The 25,340-nt window shown below is 42.0% G+C and overlaps 1 protein-coding gene across 1 annotated transcript in view; it reads left to right on the top strand.

Moving 5' to 3' along the window:
• The window catches only part of tyw5 (tRNA-yW synthesizing protein 5), a 75,608-nt gene that overhangs the window by 49,267 nt on the left and 1,001 nt on the right, over positions 1-25,340 (top strand). The window contains exons 5-7 of the mRNA XM_078551805.1: positions 10,511-10,648; positions 19,822-19,909; positions 22,261-22,377. Of these exons, the coding sequence (XP_078407931.1) occupies positions 10,511-10,648; positions 19,822-19,909; positions 22,261-22,377 (343 nt within the window). The remainder of the gene's footprint in view (positions 1-10,510; positions 10,649-19,821; positions 19,910-22,260; positions 22,378-25,340) is intronic.

A 25,340-nucleotide genomic window follows, 5' to 3' on the forward strand; every position in this document is an offset into this window, starting at 1 on the left:
ACTGAATCTTCTGTAACTCCCTTTCTCCCCCACCAATCCTTTCACAAGTCCCTTGTGTTTAACATGAATTGTTTAATATAGTTCTGAGCTCTTTGATGGAAGTTAGCTTTTTATTATTTATCTGCTTTCCTTAATTTCTGTGCAATGCATTTACTTTGTGTGCATAACATGTACAGAGTGTCACACCGGTGCATGACTTACTGGTCATGTAAGTAAATAATTAAATTAAAGTAAGATTTACCAAAAGTGAAAGTATGGGCAGAATCATCACAGATTTGCGCCACGTGCGGTAGTGGGCAGGTAAAATTACTTTTTACCCATTGGTCACAATGGCGGGTTTTCACGCTGTATCATCTCAAACCCACCGCATTACTTATGCATTCCTGGGAAACGCGCCGTTTCCATGATGGGCAAACTCTCATTCGCCTGCCACACCATCGCCTCGTCGCTTCATCACGCCAGACACCACATTTAAAGTACAGCTGTGCACAGTGCTCCCAGCCTAGGACTGCAACAAAGAAGACATGGCCCCAAAAGGCAAGAAGACTGCAGCCCATGAGTGCCTTTTGGACGCCGTGGAGGCCCGCTGTGAGGTCATCTACCCCCGTACTGGTCGCAGGAGGGGCAGCAACATTAGCACTCCGGCTTGGTAGGTGTTGGCAGTGGTCAGAGACAATTCTGCACAGAAGAGGTTGGCCATCCAATGCAGATAGAGGATGAATGATCTCATCTATGCAGTCAGGGTATGGCAACCATCTCATCACGCTAAACTCACACACTCAAGCCCATCACACATTCACTGGCATCTCACTCACTGCCAGCTCAAGGGACATCACCACCCATTCTCTCACACCCTCACATCTCCATCTGGCCTCATCTCCTCTGGAGACTGCCTCCTCAGCCCTCACCATTTTGAGGCCACTTGCACAGATCAACATGTGCCCACACACACACCCTGGGATACCCCCCTTCTCCAAGCAAGACCTTGCCCTGCAGCCATTGAAAAGCCACCCACATATGGCTGATCCGGTAGGTAGAGACCTACCGTGAGCCCTCCTAAAAGTGATGTGGTGCTGTCTATGAAGCCTGACACTGATGACTGAGTGCTGACCGAAGCAAGGTAGGCAAACAAACCTTGATGTCCTGAGTGAAGTGCAGTCCACCAAGCGCATGCCTTATAGATGCCGTTGTGAAACACGTCAGCGTGTTTTCCGGCTGACGTGGACGGATGATCCAGCGGTTGGGGGGTGAGTCTGGTGGACTGGCCTTATAATGATAAGCAGATGTATTACAATGAGGTTCCTGAAGTCCAATGGCAGGGAATGCGGCCCGCTGTTGGCGGGCGGAGCGGACAATCGCAAACTGGATATTGTCTGCTCACGCCACCGAACATAAGAACTAGAAGTAGGCAATTCAGCCCCTTGAGCCTGCCCCGCCATTCAATATGACTATGGCTGATCTCATTTTAGCCTCAACTCCAATTTCCTGCCATCTCCCCATAACCTTTCAACCCATTACTAATTAAAAATCTGTCTATCTCCTTAAATTTATTCAGCGTCCCAGCATCCACTGCACTCTGAGGTAGCGAATTCCACAGATTCACGACCCTTTGAGAAAAGTAGTTCCTCCTCATTTCTGATTTAAATCTACCTAAAACTATGGCCTCTCATTCTAGAATGCCCCACAACGGGACACACCCGACACTAGTAGGCACAGAAAATCCCGGCCCATATGTTTATGCTGCAGTTTGTTAACAAGTAACTGCTGGTTTGTGCAACTATCTTACACCTTCTCTTGGGGAACATTATATTGGGGAAAATAGCATAATAGTAGCAGAGTTACTTTAGATTTCAGCAAGGGAAGAAGCAGATGACCTCTTTCTTCCATATTTTCATTATAAATATTTCGTCCCTATGTTTAAAAAGTTTTCACTGGCCTACTAAAATACAACATTTGTTTAAAAAAAACTGGAGATTTCAAACAGACCCACAGAAGTTTTGTGACTGAGATCACAGCACAGTGAGCAGAATTCTCCCCCCCGTTGGGGGGGAAGTTCAGGAGGGGGCGCTTGGAGGCGTGCTGCCACTTTACGTGGGTGGGCCAATTAAGGCCCGTTCAACGTGATGTCTGCCAGGAAGCGCTATGTGCTCCCTGTGCAGGCGGGGGGGTTGGGGGTGGGGGGGGGTGGGGGGGGCGGAATTCCCTGAGCCGAGAGTGCGCTCTTTCGTGCATGTGCGCGAAAAAGCGCACTCATCTCCCTGAGGCTAAGTGCCGCCTCAGGGAGATCAGCTCCAAATGTAAAAATGCTAAAAATAGAAAAATAAAATTTCCCTGACATGTCCCCTCATGTAACACTGTCACATGAGTTGGGACACGTCCATCACGTTTAGTTAAACTTTTATTAAATTTTTAAAAACCTACATGAAACCTCATCCCGCCTGTGAATGAGGTTTCATGCTTTTTCTGAAGCCCACCAGGGCTCCCGGCCTGCCCCGCCAACCTTAAGTTTGGACAGGTAGGTCCATTTATGATAATGAGTTTGTCAATGGTCTCAATAGGCCATTGACAGGTCAGCGGGCGCACGGCTGATTCGGCTGTTCCGCCTGATGTCATCCCGCGTCATTTTACACGTCGGCAAACGGGCCCCGCCCCCTGCTCGCCGACCAGGAAATCCTGCCCAGTAAGCAAAGTCCTGAAATTGTGCAGCCAGAAGATATAGTGGCCTGGAATTTCCTGGGGAGTTCCACTGTAAACCAGCGCACAAGTGTGGCATTTTGCTGCTGCCTTTTTTCAAGGAGATTTGCACGTAACTGATTAATTGTGCTTTTCAACTGAAATATTGGGCTGAATCTTCTGGCGGGCCCGACATGCTGATGCGTAAAATGACACGCGATGACGCCGGGCGTGTGTTCCGACGTCATCGCGCGTCATATTGATATTTCGTTCGGCGGGCACATGCCAGAGGCGCCAAAATGCCAACGGCCTATTAAAGCTATTAAGAAAGTATGTAAACTAGTTAAGAATGTTGCCTGTCCAAACTTAAGGTTGGCGGGCAGCCGAAAAGCCCGCCTTCACATTTTTCAGGAAACCTCATCCACGTGCGGGTTGAAGTTTCCTGGAGCTTTTATAAAATAAATAAATTTTCCCAATTTCACAAATGTGTCCCAATTCATGTGACACTGTCACATGAGGGGACATATTTAAATAAATTTTTACATTTATTAAAATGTTTTATTCTCTATTCAATCTCCCTGAGGCACGGAGCTGCCTCAGGGAGATTGCTGCGCTCTTTCGTGTGCATGCACGAAAGAGCGCAGGCCCGACTCTCCCTCCGCCCGCCCGCACAGGTAGTGCTGAGCGCTACCGGCTGCACTTTATGCTGGGTGGGCCTTAATTGGCCTGCTTGCATAAAGTGGTGGCGCGCAGCCGATTGTGGGTGGTGATTGGCTCCACACCTGCCCCCGCCTGCTCCTGTCCAGCCCGCCTGCCATAGGAAAAATTCTCCCCATTGTTTTGTGTGAATTTCCTCGATTGTTTGTTGTGCTCTGCAGCTACGTAAGATGAAGTCTACTGCCACTTGTGCAACAGACCAGCACAAATGAGTTTTCTGGATTTTTGTCAAGATCTGTGTGCAAACCTCTAGATGCAGAGCAGCCTAATAACAGCAGAACAGATCTTTCAAATTTGAGAGTGCTTCACTTCAAAAGGAAGATGAAATTTTACTGAAGTCTGCACTATACTTAACCAAATGGCTGTCAGGCTCCTTGCAATGTTTTTCAGACCCCTTTCATCCCCATGTGTGCAAAAGGACTAAATAGCTGGAATGGCCTTCCCGATGGATATGCACCATTCTGCATAATAATTAGAAGAGGAGGAGCAGCAGAGGCAAAAGGCTTTGAGAGCCAGGCAGAATGGCAGAAGACAACAGCCATCTCTCTATTGCCCCTATTGAAGGGGCTTTATTTGTATTTCTTTTATGCCAGTTTTTATGGTCTGGCGTAAGCAAATGAGCTCCGTAGGAAATTCTGGCATTGGTTCCTGTTAGTGAAGAAACAAGCGTAAATTTCTGTGTGAGTGCAATCTAGGAAATTCCACGTTATACTTTTCATAATGTAACTTTGCAGGTGGGCAAACCATCTTTTCAGGGAAAATGCTTACAAGTGCCTTTGCTCAATATCTCTTGACAACTAGATTGGGTCACGTTCATTATAAGTGAGAAGTAATTTTATCCAGATAAAGCAAATCGATGAAGTCTCCACCAGTAATGACCATCTCCAACCAGAGACAATCTAACCATTGCCCCCTTGACGTTCAATCGCATTACCATCACTGAATCCCCCACTATCAACATCCTGGGGGTTACCAATGACTAAAAACTGAACTGGACGAGCCATATAAAAACTGTATACAAGAGCAGGGTAGAGGCTAGGAATCTTGCAACAAATAACTCACCACCTGAATCCCCAAAGCTTGTCCACCATCTACAAGGCACAAGTCAGGAGTGTGATGGAATAGTCTCCACTTGCCTGGATGAGTGCAGCTCCAACAACACTCAAGAAGCTTGACAAAGCATCCTGCTTGATTGGCACCACATCCACAAACATTCACTCCCTCCACCACCAACGCACAGTAACAGCAGTGTGTACCATCTACAAGATGCACTGCAGGAATTCACCAAGGCTCCTTTGACAACACCTTCCAAGCCCACAACCACTACCATCTAGAAGGACAAGGGTAGGAGATAGATGAGAACACCACCACCTGGAAGTTCCCCTCGAAGTCACTCACCATTCTGACTTGGAAATATATCACCACTCCTTCACTGTTGCTGGGTCAAAATCCTGGAACTCCCTCCCTAACAGCACTGTGGGTGTACCTAAACCACATGGACTGCAGCGGTTCAAGAAGGCAGCTCACCATTGCCGTCTCAAGGGCAACTAGGGATGGACAATAAATGTTGGCCCAGCCAGCAAAACCTGCATCCGTGAATGAATTTTTAAAAAAAGTTACACTCATCCTTTATTCAGCTGTTGATGGACAAGGTGTGTATTTCCAGCATATCCTGTTTTATTTAAATAAAATGCAGATTTGTGTGTGTTTTATTTTCTTTAAAGTGTTCTTGTTTAAACGATTACAAATTACATAATATTTAATTGATAGTGAGGTAATAATCTTAGAATTTCTACCTGAGCCATGAGCAAACAGGCATAGGGTGAATGGAGTCAAGGAGTTAATTGCATGGCTCAAAAATTGGTGTAGGAGGAATGAGTTTCAGTTCATGGGGCACTGGCACCAGTGGGGCAGAAGGATCTATTCCGGTGGGATAGGCTTTACTTGAACCGTGCTGGGACCAGTGAGCTGGCAAATTGAATAACTGGGGCTGTAGAGATGGCTTAAAACTAAATGGAAGGTGGGGGGGTGGGTGATTCTGGAGAAGGGATACATAGGCTAACAAAGCAAAAGGATATGACAGCATTGCAGGGCAGCTCTTTAGATATTGATACCCAGAGTGTGACAGGAAGGGACAGAGTATACAAACATTAAAAAAAGCAGCAAATTAAGGTCAAAGGGGGATCAATGGTAAAAAGCAAAATTAATGGCTCTTTACTTAAATGCATGTAGTATTGGGGAAAGAAAGTAAATGAATTAATGGCACAAATAGAGGTTAATGGGTATGATCTTATAGCCATTATGGAGAATGGTTACAAGGAGATCAAAGCTGGGAACTAAATGTTCAGGGATATGTGACTTTTTGAAAGGACAGGCAGGAAGGAAAGGGTGGCGGGGTAGCTTTGTTAGTACGAGATAGAATAAGTATGATAGCAAGAAATGATCTTGAATTGGAAGATGTGGAATCCATATGAATGGAGTTAAGAAATAACATGGGGAAGAAGACACTGATGGGAGTACTCTATAGGCCCCTTAACAGTAGCTATACTGTAGGACAGAGAATAAATCAGGCAATAATGAGGGCATGTAAAAAAGGCAGTTCATTAATCATGGGTGACTTTAATCTTCATGTAGATTGGGAAAATCAAATTAGCAGAGGTGGCCATGAGCAAGAATTTGTAGAGTATATTCAGGACAGTTTCCGAGAACAATATGTTGTGGATTCAACCAGGGATCAGGATATTTTGGATCTGGTAATATATAAATGTTTAATAAATGATCTCATAGTAAAAGATCCCATGAGAAACAGTGACCAAAGCATGGTATAATTTAGCATTCAGTTTGAGAGTGAGAAACTTGGGTCGGAAACAACTGTGCTAAACTTAAATAAGGGTAATTACAATGGAATGAGAGCAGAGTTGGCTGGAGTGGACTGGGAAAGGAGTTTAGCAGAAAATACAGTTGATGTACAATGTCAGACGTTTAAGAAAATAGATCATGACTCACAACAAAGTTATATCCCAGTGAGGAAAAAGGATTTTAGGAAGTGGTAAACCAATCATGGTTAACCAAGGAAGTTAAGGATAAAATCAAATTGAAAGAAGAAACATACAATGTGGCAAAAATTAATGGCAAGACAGAGGATTGGGAATGTTTTAAAAACAAACAAAACATGACCAAAAAAAATAAAGAGGGAGAAAATAAACTTTGAGGGTAAACTAGCAAGTAATATACAAAATGGACAGTAAGAGCTTCTTTAAATATATAAAAAGGAAGAGAGAGGCCAAAGTGAAAATAGGCCCCTGAGAGAATGAGGCTGGGGAAATAATAATGGGGAACCAGGAAATGACAGAGGAGTTGAATAAATACTTTGCTTCAGTCTTCATCGTAGAAGACACTAATAGCATACCAAAAATACTAAATAATCAAGGGGCAAATGAGGGGGAGGAAATAAATACTATAACTATCACTAGAGAAAAAGTACTAAGGAAACTAATAGGGCTAAAAGGCCGATAAGTCCCCTGGACCTGATGGGTTGCATCCTAGGATATTAAAGGAAGTAGCTACAGAGATAGTGGATGCACTGGTAGTAATCTTCCAAGAATCCTTAGTTAGGTTCCGAAAAAGTCCCAGGAGATTGGAAAATTGCCAATGTAACACCCTTATTCAAGAAGGGAGGGAGACACAAAACAGATAACTACAGGCCAGTTAGCTTAACATCCATCATTGGGAAAATGTTAAGAGTCTATTATAAATGATGTAATAGCAGAGCATTTAGAAATGCATAATATAATCAAGCAGAGTCAGCATGGTTTCATGAAGGGGAAATCATGCCTGACAAATTTATTAGAATTCTTTGATGAGGTCACAAGCAGGATAGATAAAGGGGAACTAGTAGATGTAATATTTTTGGATTTTCAAAAGGCGTTCGATAAGGTACCACACATAAGGCTACTTAATAAGATAAGAGCCCATGGTGTTAGGTGTACTATATTAGCATGAATAGAGGATTGGCTAACTAATAGAAGGCAGAGAGTTGGGATAAGGGGGGGATTTTCAGGATGGCAACCTGTAACTATTGAAGTGCCACAGGGATCAGTGCTGGGATCCCACAATTATTTGCAATACATGCTAATGACTTAGATGAGGGAAGTGAATGTACTGTCACCAAGTTTTCAGGTAACACAAAAATAGGTGGGAAGGCAAGTGGTGAAGATGACACAGTGTCTACAGAGGGATATAGACAGGTTAACTGATGGGCAAACACTTGGCAGATGGAATATAGGGCAGAATTTTGCCTTTGGCGGGCAGGCGGTGGTGGTTGGGAAGCCGGCTGCCACCCACAATTGACACCGCACCGTACTGCGATTTCATGCTGGCAGGCCAATTAAATCCTGCCCAGCTTGAAACGCGAGCGCATGCTCAACGCTGCCTGTGTGGTTGGGGTTGGGAGGGCGAGCAGGTAGCACGAATTTCACGCATGTGCGCGAGTGAGCGCTTCATGATCTCCCTGAGAAACAGAGCTGCCTCAGGGAGATGATGAGATATAAAAAAATAAAGAAAATAAAAATGTAATAAAACACGTCCACTCACGTGACTCCGTTACATGAGCGGGGATATGTTATTAATTCAATTGAAAAAAATTAATTTTATTTTTATTTGCTTTTGGAAACCTCATCCCGTCTGTGATGAGGTTTCCAAAAAAATGCAAAAGCGGGTTGGCCTTTCCGTCTGCCGCCAACCGTTAGGTTGGACGGGCAGCGAAAAATTTAGCGTAATTGATTATTTAATGGCCTCGACAGGCTTTTTAATTGTTGGCGGGCACGCTGCCTACACCGACACGCACCCACCGACCAAACTATTGCGCGACTGTGCTTTGACATCAGCTCGATCAGCACATCAATGCACGTCATTTCACGCTTGAGTGGGTCGGGCATGTGCCCGCCTGCCCACCAAGCAAAAATTTCTGCCTGTAATGTGGAAAAATGTGAGGCTATGCATTTTGGCAGGAAGAATAGAGGAGCTGAATATTATTTACATGAAAGACTGCAAAAAGCTGCAGTACAGAGGGATTTGGGAGTCCTCGTGCATGAATCCCAAAAAGCTAACATACAAGTTCAGCAGGTAATAGGTAAGGCAAATGGAATGTTGGCCTTTATTTCAAAGGGAATGAGGTATAAAAATAGGGAAGTCTTGCTAAAACTATACAAGGTTACTAGTTACACCACACCTCGAATACTGTGAACAGTTTTGGTCCCCTTATCTAAGGAAAGATATACTGGCATTTGAGGCAGTCCGGAGAAGGTTCACTAGGTTGATCCCGGGTATGGAGAGATTTTCTTATGAGGAGAGGTTGATTAGGTTGGTCCTGTACTCTTTGAAGTTTAGAAGAATGAGAGGCAACCTTATTAAAACATATAAGATTCTTAGGGGGCATGACAGGGTAGATGCTGAGAGGTTGTTTCCCCTTGTGGGAGAGTCTAGGACCAGAGAGCATAATCTCAGAGTAAGGGGGCGCCCATTTTAGACAGAGATGAGGAGGAATTTCTTCTCTCAGAGGGTAGTCAACCTGTGGAATTCTTCACCACAGAGGGCTGTAGAGGCTGGATTGTTAAGTATATTCAAGGCTGAGATAGACATTTTTAATCAGTAAGGAATCAAGGGTTATGGGGAAAAGGCAGGAGAGTGGAGTTGAGGATTATCAGGTCAGCCAAGATCTCATTGAATGGCAGAGCAGACTCGATGGACCGAATGACCTACTTCTGCTCCTACGTCTTATGGTCTTATACCCATGGATTAAATAGGACAAAACGACACATGCAATATTGGTTACAGCAATATAAGAGACTGGCTGGATAATCAGTATCCTGATTGTAAATCATATCTTGTACAAAGATCAGGGACAGATTAATACAAGGAACATTTGTGTCCAGTGGGCCCTTGCCAGAGACCCCATGAAAATATTTTTCATTTGAGTGTAATATGTTGTGATATGATGTGTTTTATTATTGTTAAAGAATGTAAACTTTATAAGGGCCTAAATCTTCATGCATTTTACTGCACATTTGTGTTTTAATGGATCAAAGGGACTGGTGTGGAGGAGGCCTGAATGTTCTTGACCCCGTGGCCGCAAGAATTTGTAATCCAGCTCTGACAAAGATTACTGTAATATGCAAGTTCTTCATTTAAGCCAAAAGGGTCAAGTAAAATTTATGAAAATTGAAGGAGCAGAAATTATAAAGAGCAATGTTACCTTACGAACATTTAACAGCCTTCTTCACTGTCCTACATTGGCTCATTCAACCAACTTCTTGATTTTAAAATTCTCATCCTTGTTTTCAAACCCTCAATGGTCTTGCCCCTCCCTATCTCCCTAATCTCCTCCCACATCTCTCATATCTGCACTCATCTAATTCTGGCTTCTTGTGCATTCCCAATCATAATTGCTCCATGGTTGGTCACTGTGCCTTCACTTGTCTGGGCCCTAAGCCCTGGAATAACCTCCCTACACATCTCTGCCTCTCTACCTTGCCTTCCTCCTTGAAAACACTCCATAAAACCTACCTCTTGGAGCAACCTTTTGATGATCTGACCTTAATATATCATTATGTGGCTTGGTGACATACTTTATTTTAAAATGGTCCTGTGAAGCACCTTGGGGCTTTCATTACTTTACAAGCACTATATAAATATAAGTTGTTGTTTTGTCGGTAGTGTTAAAGCTTGTGCTAAATCAACTTCCGTACTATCACAGAGGTGTTAAAAGCTCATATAAAGTGCTGTCACAACTGTTTTAACAGGGCTGTTAACATACTCAAAGTAAATGGATTAATATTGCCGTTAAAATAATTGTGAGAGGAATTTATTAAGTGTTAATCAGAAACTTGCCAACAGTGGCTTTCAGGCTTTGATGCAGAAGTTGATTTTTAATCCTTAATGCTAACTCTGTCCCTGTAAGATTGGAATGGCAATTTAAATCTGTGGTATAAATTAGCAAATTCTGATACTCTCGCTATCATGTCTTATGGTAGCTGTTTTTTTCCAAAACTAATTAGATTTCTGTTTGTTTGTATATCAAAGAAATAGTTGACAACATCTTTCTTTGCTGATTTCAAAACAGGATATTGCGGATATCAGAAAACAATTCCCAACTCTGGCTGAGGACATCAACATCCCAGAGTTTTTTGAGAAGAATCAGTTTTTCTCCAGTGTTTTTCGAATCAGCTCACCAGGCCTGCAGCTTTGGACTCATTATGATGTATGTAGCATGACTAATGTACATTGTATGACTGAGACTTTTTTTTCTGGTTTATACGTTGATGCAATAGATATTAACTTACCTGATGTTTGAAGGAGTATGCTTTAATACAATGAACCTGTTGATGTTGTTGTACATACTGGCATGGACATGTTAGACAGTTTCCAGGATGAGGCCGCTTTCTCGTTTGCACTGGAATGCTGCTTTGGGCTGTATTAGAGTGCTCCAGCTGTAGTATGGTGAGAGAGGAACTTTTAAGGATTAATTTCTATCTAAAGTCGTACCTTTTTTTAATTTAGCAACTAACTAAAAGTTGCTCTTTGGGTTGGAAGAAGATGAGTTTTAGTCCAGCTTTAAAACAGAGATTATACAGGCTCTGCTTGCAGCTGCAACTAGTAAATTAGTTAACTGGCTTAAACAGGTTTTCAGAAGCTAGATTCAGACAGCATAAAAGCAAGCCATCTACAATGCTGCATTTGTCTGAAGTGGAATGCTGCTTTGGGCTGCATTAGAGTGCTTCAGTTATAGTTTGGTGAGAGAGGGAGTTTGCTGAAGAGGGAAGGAGGCGATCCTTTCATTTTCTACCCTGCCTCAGTGAGAAAAGCGAAGGCCTTGGTGAGTAGGACCTGGTGAGTATTTCTTCTGTCCTTCATATTCTCTAAACTAGAGGAAGTAAAAGGAGTAATTTAAAGCTAAGTCATGGCAGGGCAGCTCGGCCAAGTGAAATGCTCCTTCTGTATCATGTGGGAAGCCAGGGACACTTCCAGTGTCCAGGGCAACCATGTGTGCAGGAAGTATCTCCAACTGCAGCCACTCGAAATCCATGTTTTGGAGCTGGAGCTGCACCTGAAGTCACTGTGAAGCATCCGCAAGGATGAGATCTTTGTTGATAGCACGCACAGTGAGGTGGTCACACCGCAGGTCAAGAGTGCACAGGCAGAAATGGAATGGGTGACTGCCAGGCAGAATAAAAGCACTAGGCAGGTAATGCAGGAGTCCCCTGGGTCCATCTCCCTCTCCAACAGGTTTCCCGTTTTGGATACTGCTGGGGAGGTGGTTTCTCAGGGGAATACAGCAAGAGCCAAGTCCATGGCACCATGAGTGACTCAGCTGCACAGAGGTGGGGGGAGACAAAAGAGTGGGAGAGCAATAGTGATAGGGGATTCTATCGTTAGGGGGACAGATAGGCGTTTCTGTGGCCGTAGACATGATACCAGGATGGTATGTTGCTTCCCTGGTGTCAGGGTCAAGGATGTCACCGAGTGGCTGCAGGACATTGAAGGAGTGGGTGAACAGCCAGAGGTCATGGTCCATATCAGTACCAACGACATAGGTAAAAAAAGGGTTGAAGTCCTGAAAGCAGAATATAGGGAGCCAGGAAATAAAAAACAGGACCTCAAAGGTAGTAATCTCAGGATTACTCCCAGTGGCATGTGCAAGCGAGAACAGGAATAGGAGAATAGACTAGATGAATGCGTGGCTGAAGAGATGGTGTAGGAGGGAGGGATTTCAATTCCTGAGGCATTGGGACCGATCCTAGGGAAGGTGGGATCTGTACAAGTTGGATGGGTTGCACCCCAGCAGGACTGGGACAAAATTCCTGGCAGGGGTATTCGCTAGTGTGTGGGGTAGGGTTTAAACTAGATTGGCAGGGGGGTGGGAACCTGAGTAGGGAGGCACAAGGGAGGGAAACAAAGATAGGAATGGAAGACAGAAAAGTAGAAAGCAAAAGTGGAAGGCAGAGGAAATGAGGGCTAGCAGCAAATGTGGCTATAGTATAAAAAAAATCTGTAAAAATGTTTAAAAAAAAGACAAGTCTAAAGGCATTAGTGGGAGTTGTCCATAGGCCTCCAAACAGTGATAAAGTAGGGGACGGCATTAAACAGGAAATTAGAGATGCATGTAACAAGGGTGCTACAGTGATCATGGGTGACTTTAATCTCCATATAGACTGGGCAAATCAAATTAGCAATAATACTGTAGTGGATGAATTCCTGGAGTGTTTACGAGATGGTTTTTTAGACCAGTATGTCAAGGAACCGACTAGGGAACAGGCTATCCTAGATTTGGTATTGTGCAATGAGAAAGGTTTAATTAATAATCTTGTTAACAGTGACCATAACATGATAGAATTCTTCATTAGGATGGAAAGTGAAGTAGTCCAATCTGAAACTAGGGCCCTAAATCTTAACAAAGGAAACTACAAGGTATGAGGCATGAGTTGGCCAAGTTAAATTGGGGAACTTCATTAAAAGGTGGATAGAGAATGGCTAATATTTAAAGAACTAATGTATGCATTGCAATAGTTATACATTCCTTTCTGGCGCAAAAACACAACAGGAAAAGTGGTCCAATCATGGCTAACAAAATAAATTAAGAATACTATTGGAGCCAAAGAGGAGTCATATAAAGTTGCTAGAAAAAGTAGCAAGCTTGAGGATTGGGAGCAGTTTAGAATTCAGCAAAGGAGGACCAAGGGATTAATCAAGAGGGGAAAATTAGAGTATGAGAATAAACTTGTAGGGAACAAAAGGTAAAACCTTCTATAAGTATGTAAAAAGAAAAAGATTAGTGAAAACAAATGTAGGTCCCTTATAGTCAAAACAGGAGAATTTATAATAGAGAACGAGGAAATGGCAGAGCAATTAAACAACTACTTTAGTTCTGTCTTCACGGAGGAAGACACAAATAACTTCCCAGAAATACTAGGGAACCAAGGGTCTAGTGAGAAGGAGGAATTGAAGGGAATTAGTATTACTAAGACAATAGTGCTGGAGAAATCAATGCTACTGAAAGCTGATAAATCCCCAGGGCCTGATAATCTACATCCCAGAACACTAAAGGAGGTGGCCATGGAAATAGTGAATGTGCCGGTTGTCATCTTCCAAAATTCTGTAGATTCTGGAACAGTCCCGGCAGATTGGAAGGTGGAAATTGTAACCCCACTATTTAAAAAAGGAGGGAGGGAGAAAACAGTGAATTACAGACTGGTTAGCCTAACATCAGTAGTAGGGAAAATGCTAGAGTCTATTATAAAGGATATGATAACAAGAAACTTAGAAAATATCAATGGGATTAGACAAGTCAACATGGATTTATGAAAGGGAAACCATGTTTGACAAACCTACTGGAGTTTTTTGAGGACATAACTAGCAGGATAGATAAGGGAGAACGAGTGGATGTGGTGTATTTGGATTTTCAGAAAGCTTTTGATAAAGTCCCACATAAGAGGTTAGTGTGTAAAATTAAAACACATGGGATTGGGGTAATATATTGGCATGGATTGAGAATTGGTTAGCAGACAGGAAACAGAGAGTAGGAATAAATGGGTCTTTTTCAGAGTGGCGGGTGGTGACTAGGTGGGGCACCGCAGAGATCAGTGCTTAGGCCCCAGCTATTCAAAATATATATCAATGATTTGGATGGGGGAACCAAAAGTAATATTTCTAAGTTTACCGACCACACAAAACTTGATGGGAATGTGAGCAATGAGGAGGGTGTTAAGAGGTTTCAAGACGATTTAGACAGGTTGAGTGAGTGGACAAATATAAGGCAGATGCATTATAAAATGGATAAGTATGAAATTATCCACTTTGGAAGGAAAAATAGAATGGCAGAGTATTATTTAAATGGTAATAGATTGGGAAATGTTGATGTGCAAAGGGACTCTGGTGTCCTTGTACACCAGTCACTGAAAGCAAGCATGCAGGTACAGCAAGCAGTTAAGAAGGCAAATGGTCTGTTGGCCTTCATTGTGAAAGGATTTGAGTACAGGAGCAAGGATGTCTTACTGCAGCTGTACAGGGCTTGGTGAGACCACACCTGGAGTATTGTGTGCAGTTTCGATCTCCTTACCTAGGAAAGGATATACTTGCCATAGAGGGAGTGCAGCGAAGGTTCAACAGACTGATTTCTGGGATGGCAGAATTGTCGTATGAGGAGAGATTGGGCTGACTAGGCCTGTATTCACTGGAGTTTAGAAGAATGAGAGGGGATCTCATTGAAACGTATAAAATTCTGACAGGGCTGGACAGACTGGATGCAGAGATGATGTTTCCTATGACTGGGGGGTCTAGAACAAGGGTCACAGCCCCAGGATACGGGGTAGACCATTTAGGACTAAGATGACGAGAAACTTCTTCACTGAGAGGGTGGTGAACCTATGGAATTCTCTACTACAGAAGGCTGTGGAAGCCAAGTCACTGAATAGATTAAAGAAGGAAGTAGATAGATTTCTGGACTCCAAAGGCATCATGATCATATTGAATGGTGGAGTAGGCTCGATGGGTCGAATGACCTACTCCAGCTCCTATTTTCTATGTTTCTAAGCCATAGGGTCAGGTAGCTATACAATACTCATGACAGCCTTTTCCACCTCTATGTTTAAATTAAATGTCTAATTTAACCTTAAATTATATATTATCCAGCCTGGCTAAAAAATTGACCGTTACACATGCATGAAGGCTTAATATCTCCTTTTTTAAAGAAAGAACTTGCAATTTATCACAACTTTTTAAGACCTGAATGTCTCAATGCACTTCACATCCAGTGTACTTTCGTAATGTAGACAAAAGCAAGAACCAGCCTGCACACAGCATGGCCCCACAGACAGCAATGAGATAAGTTACCACAGCAATTCTCAAACTGGGGTCAGCGGACTCCTGGGAGATTGTCGGAGGGCAGGAGGCAGCGGGGTTGGGGGGGGAGGAGCATCGGTAGAGACTTTCCAGAGGTTCCACAAAATAAGCAAATGAGCAGTGGAGGGAGGTGTCATGTGGCGATTGGATGAAGATCATATCATTCATTAGCAGCACATTCACAAGCCTGTGAGCAATTGTTAGTAATTGTGAACCAATGAGTAACTACCTATGTCTCCCACAAATGCCTCCTCACTTCCAGCCATTGTAGCAGTAGGGCAGGATTATTTCAAATGCTCACGAATGTGCTGTTGATGACTGACATGAACCTCATCCAATTAGTGGATGGCATTTCATGAATGAGCCAATGAAAAGTTATGGATTTATTTCTTGAAAAATATTTTTCTATAAAACCTTTCCGTGGACATGAGCAGTGGCAAAAGAAAGTAAACAAAAAGGTTCCACGCTGAGACGGTAGGAAAATATCTGCTTTGAAATCTAGACATTCTAAGGACGCTGGCCACGGTCTTTGGACTAGTTTGAAATTATATTACACGCTGAGAGTTTAAATTGATGTATTGTATCAAATATTGTAGTTTAGATAGGGGAAGGGGTCTGTGATTACTAATTCATTTAAAAAGGTCCTTCAACCAAAACTGTTTGAGAACTATTGAATTGCCAGATAATCTGTTTTAGTGATGTTAATTGAGGGGGAGAAAGTTAGGCAGGACACCTGGAGAATTGGCTTGCACTTTTCGAAAGTCCCAAGGGGTCATTTACATTCACCGTTAAAAGGCAGATGAGGCCTTGGTTTAACATCTTATTCAAAAGATGGCATCCCCAACAGTGCAGCAATACCTCAGTACTGCACTTAAGTGCCAGTCCAGGCTATTTGTTCTAGTCTCTGGAGTGGGGCTCACAACCTTCTGACTGAAGGGGAATGCTGCCATTGAGTCAAAGCCGATCCTTTAAAATGTTAGCATTTACAAGTAGATGTAAAAGGAGCAGTACAGTAAAAGGAGCAATAGACTGTTGACTATCCAACAGGGTTAGGTCTTTGATCAAAGTTTGTTGAAGGTAGAATGCGTTGACAAGCGCAGGTTTTGTTTCTTATTTCCCAAGACATGAAAAAACATTTACAGTCTTTGTGGCATCCTCTAGAAGACCAAGTACATTAGGTTGGTTGTGCTTCCTAAATCCCTCATAGTCAGTGCCCTTAATAAGCTTAATCATTGGCTGAAGGCCTAAAAGAACATCAGTCAACGCCACTTTCTTTCCTAGTTTATAACCTGGAGAATATATCAGACTGAGCTAGGAAGTGACTTTGAACCAGCACTTAGTGATGCCCGGTCTTTTAAGTAGACAATTGATAACTTAGTAATACTAAGTCTTGCTGGCTTAAGTCATTGCTGATAGCAGCTGGGAGTGAAAGGGACTTCTACTCAGTCTCAAATGTCGCATCTTCTCAGGGTGTTTGCACAGAACAGTAATCCTGCCTTCTAACAGAATTTTATAAAATAAACTGCATGTGGCAAAGATAAAAGGGGTTAAGTAGTTTACTTTGAAAGTGCTTCCCCCTACAACATTACTCCCTGTTTTATGTACTCATTATGGGATATTATTACCATTAGTAATCATATATTAGATTCCATGTCAGTATTTTTACAATAATGCTGTTAATATTAGGAAACCAATAATAAGAAATGGATGCGTCATGGTGCCCTTTCTATTGCATCTATCATGTTCAGCTAATTATGCCATATAGTTGTATGTCTCCCTTGGGCGATTTAATAGGTTTGGCACTCATCTCGCTTCATATTATTAAAGAAGCATAGAATAAATTCAGAAAAGACCCTTTAGGATTTCATAAAATGTGGCTTTTTGACTTTGAAATTGCAAAAATAAAAAGCAAAATAAAAGGGGCATAGATTACAGTCATATAAATTACTGTGATCAAAGAGAAATATTTAGCTTGTTTCAGATGTTGTGTTTCTGACTATTTACTATGAAACAGTCTAGTTATTGATACTATTTTTGGACACATTAAAAACCATTGTAGCTTGGTAGTACAGAACTTGAGTATTGCTGAAAAAAGAAACATGCTGTCAAAGCTTTTCATCTTGCACTCATCAGGACAGATTTGCAAGAATACCAAATTTCAAAGGGAACAACAATTTATACTTTTCCCTCATGCAGTTTAAATCAGTACCAAATGAACCAGTTAGTATGTCCAAGGTCTTTTGCCCCATTTCTACCCAGGGATCTGGCAAATGATCAGCATTGGCACTGATTGACGTCATTGAAACTCACCAGGGGCTCCTAGCAGCCTGGACTCATGAAGTTTAAAGAAGTAGAATTGTTTTTGTGTATTTTAAGGAGGCTGTAGGGGCACCAAGTTTTTATTCCTAAGGGAGGAAAAGACGATATAGCAGACTTAACATTGACTCCTCCCAGCCACGGACTCTTCAGCAGATTTTACTTGCTGACGTGGTGAAGGTCTGCAACCTTGGTGGAAACAGCAATGGTTTCCAGGACTAGCTTATCTCCAGAAATGCTGAGAGATGCACCACCCTGCAGATTTTCAAGGACAACATTTAAATTAGCTAGACACTAGAAGTTTCTCATTTGTGCAGGGTTGGCTAATCTTAATCAGAAATCCAGTTGGAAGCAACATGGGAGTAATGGAGCGGAAAATCAAATGACGTTCCTGCTCCTAATCATTACGCCATGATATCTGCTGAAAAGTGAATACGTGTGGAGGGTTGGACCAGCCTTAGTTGTAATGTCCCCATATTCAGATAGTTTGCCAACGCTTATTGTCTGGACTCTCATGGCCCAGATCTTCCGGTCTCCGGATGGTCGGAGATCGAACGTATCCTGGAAGATACACTAGGGGAGCCATCAGAAGCCCCAATGCAAGGGAATCATCCAGGAAGTTTCTACTTATGAGGGGAAATTCCCCAGCTCCCTGGGACCCTCTGAAAAAGTCTCCAATTGAGTTAGTTGGAGATTTTGGAGGGTTCCGACTTACTTACTGGATAGTTACCCAAGGAATGTTATACCGACCTTCTGACTCACCCCCAACCCTCTGACTCCCGCCCTACCCTCCGACTCCCCTTCCACACCCCTAATCCTCCGACACCCCAACCCTTCGATCTTCCAACTACCCCCAAACCTGACATTTCACCACCCTTACCCACCTGCCACCCTACCCAGCTGGCATTCTAGCCATCCTGCCATCTACCACCCTAGCACTCTACTTACCCTACTCACCTCACTCACACTTATTCACCAACGCACTGAAAAGCTATGTAAATGCCTCAAAACCTTTCAGTGTGTTAGTAAATGAAGACAGAATACAGCAGCAGGTGCTGTAAAAAGTGGTTGGGGCTTGGCTTCCCCCGACGATCCTGCACTATGAGGAAGGGCTCCAAGAACAGGCACACTCTACATTTCTGAAGAGGCCTGGTTCGGGGGTCCAGACTAGAAATGTGGAGCTCCGGCACTGTGTGAAATAAATAGGAGCTGAGTGGCAATCACCGGTGGATTGCCACTCCTCAGAAGATTCAGCCCCATATTTTGGTGAGAAGCTGATGAATTCCTGGTGCCCATGGAATACTACCGATCAGTCAATACCTTCAGGAGAAAAGAAGAAAACTGGCAAAGGGAAAGCGAAAACTTTGACAGAACTATTAACCTTTGGATACTGTAATGTGTCAAAACTATAGGCTAGGATTTTCCGGCCCTGTCGTGGGCAGGACCTGCCGCTGGTGAGGCAGCACCCCAGCCAGAAGTCCATTGACTGGCGGCGGGATTGGAAGATGGCAGCGGCAGGCGGGTGCGGAAAATCTCGCCGATAGTGTTAATTTTAACTTCGGACAATGTGTGTAATTTTTGGTGGTGAAGTTTCTCACTAGTTTCACTTTGAATCCCTTTGTTGAAGGATAGTTGTGCAGCTGCAATACATATCATTGAACTATTTTTTCAGCATCATACCAGGTTCCTTTTGCAGCACATCGAGCCTTTACCACCAGTTGACTGTCTCCTTTCCTGGCTTGGGTTTTACTGACTCTTTGTTGGATGCTAAGTATATCTACCCAGCACATCTAGCTCTCTTTGCTAAAACCTGCATGTTTGTATTCTTCAAGACATACTCCTGCCTATTTCTCTAACCAGAATTGCTGCTTGTAGATCTCCGGCTGCGGCTTCACGTGACACAGCTTCTCCTTTCTGACTTATGCTCAGCTGCATTGACTGCACCTTGTCTTCATTTCTCACCAGCAATTTTTTTTTATCATAGTTTGATGGAGAATGGCAAATGTTGTTTTTCCCCTTAAAATAAGAGAAAAATTACAGAAAAATGCAACCTCCAACATAATCCCCATGTCAAGATCATACTCTACCACCACTAAATGTACAATATATCTGGGGAAACTCAGCAGACAGAATCTTCTCAAAGCTGCAGTTTCAATGAGATAAAGTTGAACTTGTACCTTTCTAAAATAATTGTTTGCAACATACTGTTATCTCCTATAGGTTATGGATAACCTGTTGATTCAAGTAATAGGAAGGAAGCGAGTGGTGCTCTTCAACCCTCAGGATGCACCTTATTTGTACCTAACAGGTAAGACTATAGTAAGGTAAGATCCTATGGGGGCTGCTAAAAACTCATTCCAAATTAAGTATCATCAAGCCTAATTTATATATTTCTTTGCAAGACTAGGAAGTGTATTGATGTGGAGGTGCTCTGTGGGCAAATTAGTTCCATCTGCTTAGTGTTCATGTGTTTTGTTGAATATTCATGGAATGCAGAGCCCCAGTAATAAGAACAATGTACCTTTCAGGTATTTAAGTTCACTGTTAACCTATTTGCTGTGCTAGGATGGCTCTTCTCAATCTTTATTTTTTTTAATTGATTTAATCACCTCTACCCTGCAATGCCAGTGATTGGTGACGATCAACATATAAAACTGTGCATTCTGAAATAATTGCAATGTACTAAGAAGAGCTTATCCTAACAATACAATTATGTCATAACGTAATACCTTTCCTTTGCAATGAAGCAAATTTGGTAGGAAGAAATAGTTCTGATAAAATATTTGCGTAAGTGGATTTTACTTGGGAACTCTAATTAAGTTGTTAACCCTGTCACAATCAGTATCTTTCAATACTGTGTAAAGGCAGAACCTTTGCTCTGCACTGAATGGTTTTTATTCTTATTTGCATTGCTTAAATTTGTTCTCTTTCTCCTCCTCTAAGTTATTTTTCATACCCTATAACTGTTTGGATGCAAAGTGACATTGATGTCATTGATGTAATTTAAGAGAACTATTGGATAGGCTAACTTCAAAACCATCTTTGCTGTAATCTGTAGTCCTACAAAGATCTGTGCTGGAGCCTCAGTTATTCACTTTATTTTTAATGAGTTAGTTAATGCAATAAAGAGTAATATATCCCAAGGTCCACGGCATAAGTGAAGATCCACTGCATAAGTAAGTCATGTGGACGGGAACATAACATTACAAAGGGACATACCTAGATTAAGTGGGAAAAGCTGTTGGAGAAGGATTTCAACACAGATAAGGGTGAGGTCATCTATTTTGCACTAAAAAGAATAGATTTAAGTAATTTTAAATGGTAAAGAGTTAGGAACAGTGGCAGTTCAGAGATTGTGAAGTCCATGTAAACAGATCACTAAAATGTTGTGGTTAGGTACAAAAATGAAATGAAAAAGACTATTGGAATATTAGCCTTTATAACTAGATGGCTAGAATATAAAGGGGAGGAAGTTTTGTTACAGCTATACAAACCCTGGTTAGACCACACCAGGAGAACTGTGCGCAGCTCATTCAGCATCGCATCTTATATTGGCTTGGATGGAGTGTAATACAGACACACCAGCATGTTACCAGGGCACCAAGGCTAGATTATTAGAAGAGATTACATAAATTGTGTTTCACTAGAATATATAACGTTGAGGGCTGATTTGAAAGTGGGTGTTTAGGATTTTGAAAGGAATTGACAGAGTAGATAGAGAGAAACTTTTTCCACTGGTGAGGAGTATCCAGGACAAATGACCTTAAAATCAGAGCCAGGCCATTGGGGAGAGAACTTATGAAACACTTCTACATGCAAAGAGAAATAGAAGTGTGGAGCTCATTCCCGCAAAAAGCAGTGGATGCTAGCTCAATTAATCATTTTAAATCTGATATTGATGAATTTTTGCTGGGCAAGGATATTAAGGGAGCCAAGGCAGATAGATAGATAGAGTTAGGATACAGATCAGGCATAATATCATTGCATGGTGAAACAGGAGTGAAGGGCTGAATGGCCTGGTTGTTTTCCTATCTTACTTTGGTAACTGAGGCATGCTTTTCACATTGGTTTTTAAATCTTCTTTCAACGAAGTATTACAATTTATTGACAGATACAATTGGCATTGCTGAGAAACCATTGCATAACTTTATCAGGATTTTGTCTCTTTATTTCAATGGAAGCAATTTAAAGAAATAAACAAAGCAAGTGAAGGAGTAGCGAAAGAAAGAGAAACAGGGCATTTTTTGTGTTGTGAATCCATTCCTTACCGACATGGAACATTAGAGTAAATAAGACCAGTACTAAAGCAATTGCTGTACAGAAAAGAAGAAATTCACGATACCGACAATCTAAAGATCACAAGTGTAATTCCAGTAAATACTACTGAGTACCAAGGCAAAATAATTGTTTCCCTCTTATTGGTTTCCTAATCCCCACCAATCGCCCTGCTTTTGTGTTTGCTGTTGACACTAATAATATGTGTACAGTTCTGGGATTGTCTCCAGTTTCAATAGCAAAATGTACAATATATAAAATGAAAATCAATCCATATGTAGGCTGGCATTTAAAATTCCTGAAAATAAACAATTGATTTTTAAGCTCTTATATTTTAATAATATACTATGATCTTCATTTCAGTTTTTTTCTAACTTTGCACAGGTGATAAATCTGAGGTCCTGGACTTGGACACTCCTGACTTAGAAAAATATCCACAATTTGTCAAAGCTCAGTGTTATGAATGTCAATTAGATCCAGGAGATGTGCTTTTCATTCCAGGTAATCTGCAAGTACAAAACTCACACATAAATTTCATCTCAAAATAGGCCAGCAGAACATTCATAAATCTTTTTATCATATGAACAACAGGAGATGATAAGTATTGTATTGCTATCAAAATGAACTAAATAGTGAAGGTTATTGGCTCTTGGCTCTGAGTCAGAAGATCATGGGTTCACCTCATTCCAGAGACTTGAGCACAAAATCTAGGATGACACTTCAGTGCAGTACTGAGGGAGTGCTGGACTGTCAGAGATGCATCTTTCAGATCAGATGTTAAGCTGAGGTCCCATCTGTCCTTTCGAGTGGATATAAAGAATCCATAGCAATATTCAAAAAGAACAAGGAAGTGTCATGGCCAACATTTATCCCTCAGCTAACATAAATAAAAATAGATTATTTGATCACATACCTTCTTGCTGTGTGAAAATTGGCTGCCATATCTTCCTATATTACAACTGTAACTATACTTCAAACTAATGTCCACATTGTCTTTATAAACATAGCACGTTGTAATTCAGGCCACATGGTGTCCCTCAGTCCAATCTGTGAATATCTTCACAGGCACCCTCTGGAAAATAGGGATCCTTTAGCCACCATTTTATTTTGGCTTTGGGTATATTCGTCTCTTCAATAAATAGGTTAATCTTGACAATGTTTGAAATGCAGGTTCCTTTAAGAGTAAACCAGGACAAGCCTCAGAGTGAATTGAGAGCAGGTGATGCTCATTGAAGCCTGTGCTTAAGAGCTGGGTTTTTCCCCAGCCGGTGGGTTTGCTTCTGGACAGAGAAAGTATCCAGAAGGGAATAGTAGAAACTGATATTTGTACAGAACTATAGTTAATAATAAAACAGCTGTGATTCACAGAATGTCTTCTGCTGCCTGATTTGATAAATGGATATTCACCTATTAGACAAATCTTTTGTGTTGTTTTAATGAATGGGTTTTAATTTACTGTATTCCCTTGTTTGCTAAAATCTGTAAGCCTTCACATCATTTTCTCCTCTATCAAATCGAAGAAAGAATCTGTTTTGTCAGCGCTCTATGAAAAAACCTGCCTCTCCTTTATCTCATCTCACCTTGGCCATACAGTGACTGGCCCATTTAGAGTTGCTGAACCAAATTGCCTGATTAAAGAAATGTTTCAGCACAAATTAAAACTTAACATAAAGAATTAAACTTTGAATCAAGGCACCCATCAACAGCAACTTATATTTATGCCCTCTCCAAATCATTGCCTGAACCGCTATTTGTCTAGCCTTCCTGATCCCTAGTTTGCCAGTTCTACCAGTAACTCCAGTTGCAGCTCAGAACCAAAGAATGAAGAAAATCTGCATCACCCTGGACTCCAACTCCGTTGTAGCCTTCCCCAACTCTGACTAAACCTTTCTTCATGCCCTTGCCACTTCAGCTTTATCCCTGTCCCAACTCTTTGACCTCAACATCTTTAACTGGCCAGCAAGTCAATTTCTGATGAGCCTTTGCTTTCCTTCCCGGATTCCTAGCATCACTTATTGTGCTATAAACGTTTTAAAAATAATTCGTAGGCTCCCAGCATTGACATCTTGCACCCAGACCTGATTGGATGTAACATGCTACAAATTGCAACAATATTTCAGTTGTTTTGTTGGGATCCCAGGTGCCAAATTTTCATATAGGCTAGGGACAAAACCCAACCTGCGCACTTTCATGGCTTGATAAATGCACACCCAACTCATGTGTGATTTTACGAGGGATTTTCATCTTTTCACAAAGGGATTGGATTCACAGTGCATTTTGCGAGGCGTAAAGGAGTGTGGGTGCGAAGGCCTTGGTTCACCAACACAGCAGCCCAGCTCCTAGCATTGTTTAAAGGTCCCTTAAACTTCATTCCCTCACCCATCCCATGCCACCTCAAATTCCGCTATGCCACTGCATGCCCCCTCAGATTCCCTCGTCACCTCATTCCCTCATGCCACCCTATGCCACCTCACATTCCCCTAGTCACCTCTATGCTTCCCATGTATACTCCAGAGCCACTCACCCAGTATGCAGTATGTACAGTTCTCAGGAGCCACGCAATAGCCATGGAAATTATTTTAAAATCATTGGAAAAACATGAAACCTCTAACAATCTAAGAAAACCCTGAATTCAAGCTCACTGTCATTGATTCTGGACCAAAAAAACCCAAGGGAAAATAAAGTTGTAACCTTTTAAGTGCCTATTAAGTTAATAAACAAACCAGAAACCATGTCAAAGACAAATTCTGTTATAGGCTCATAACACAGCTTGATGAGCCGAAGCTTTCAAAACCGAGCCAAGCATCTGTAATGGAAGAGCTGTCACCACAAAGGCTTCCAGCTCCACTGACAGAACAGATAACTGTTGGCATTTCAAAGCACTGTCAATCAGTGGAAGGGGAGCAGGGGCAGACAATTTTGTCTATATTCAGAAGCAGGGTTTTTTAAAAAAAGTCAGATCTGCCAGTCCAATTAAATCAGAGAAGAAAAATAGGACAGCTGAAGACTTTTTTTTAAACATTTTTAATACATTATGCTACTTTCTCCATTGGAAAGGTACTGTAAAGTGAACAATCACCCAATGCTGGTCAATGTAAGGGTCAACTTATCTTTGCAGGACAGATCCCTATGGTGAATCACTGCATCCCCATTACACTACAGCTACTAATAGCGACATTTGAAGGTGTCAAAACATTTACACTTAGCTTTCAGAATGTTCCCACTCTTCAGCAGGTTTTCCATTTTCTTCACAAACTCTCAAGCCTCACAATTGTTACAGCACAGAAGGAGGCCATTTGGCCCATTGTGCCTATGCCAGATCTCTATAGAAGCAGTTTACCTAATGCCACACCCTGTCTACTCCCCTCAGTCCTGTGTCCAGTTCTGGCTGGGCCATGTATAGACTGTCCGTGGACACAATAAGAAGAAGAAGCCCTGCACATTCTTCCTTTTCAGAAGGAAAC

This window comes from Cetorhinus maximus, chromosome 11 (assembly GCF_964194155.1).
Source record: "Cetorhinus maximus chromosome 11, sCetMax3.hap1.1, whole genome shotgun sequence".
NCBI lineage: Eukaryota > Metazoa > Chordata > Chondrichthyes > Lamniformes > Cetorhinidae > Cetorhinus > Cetorhinus maximus.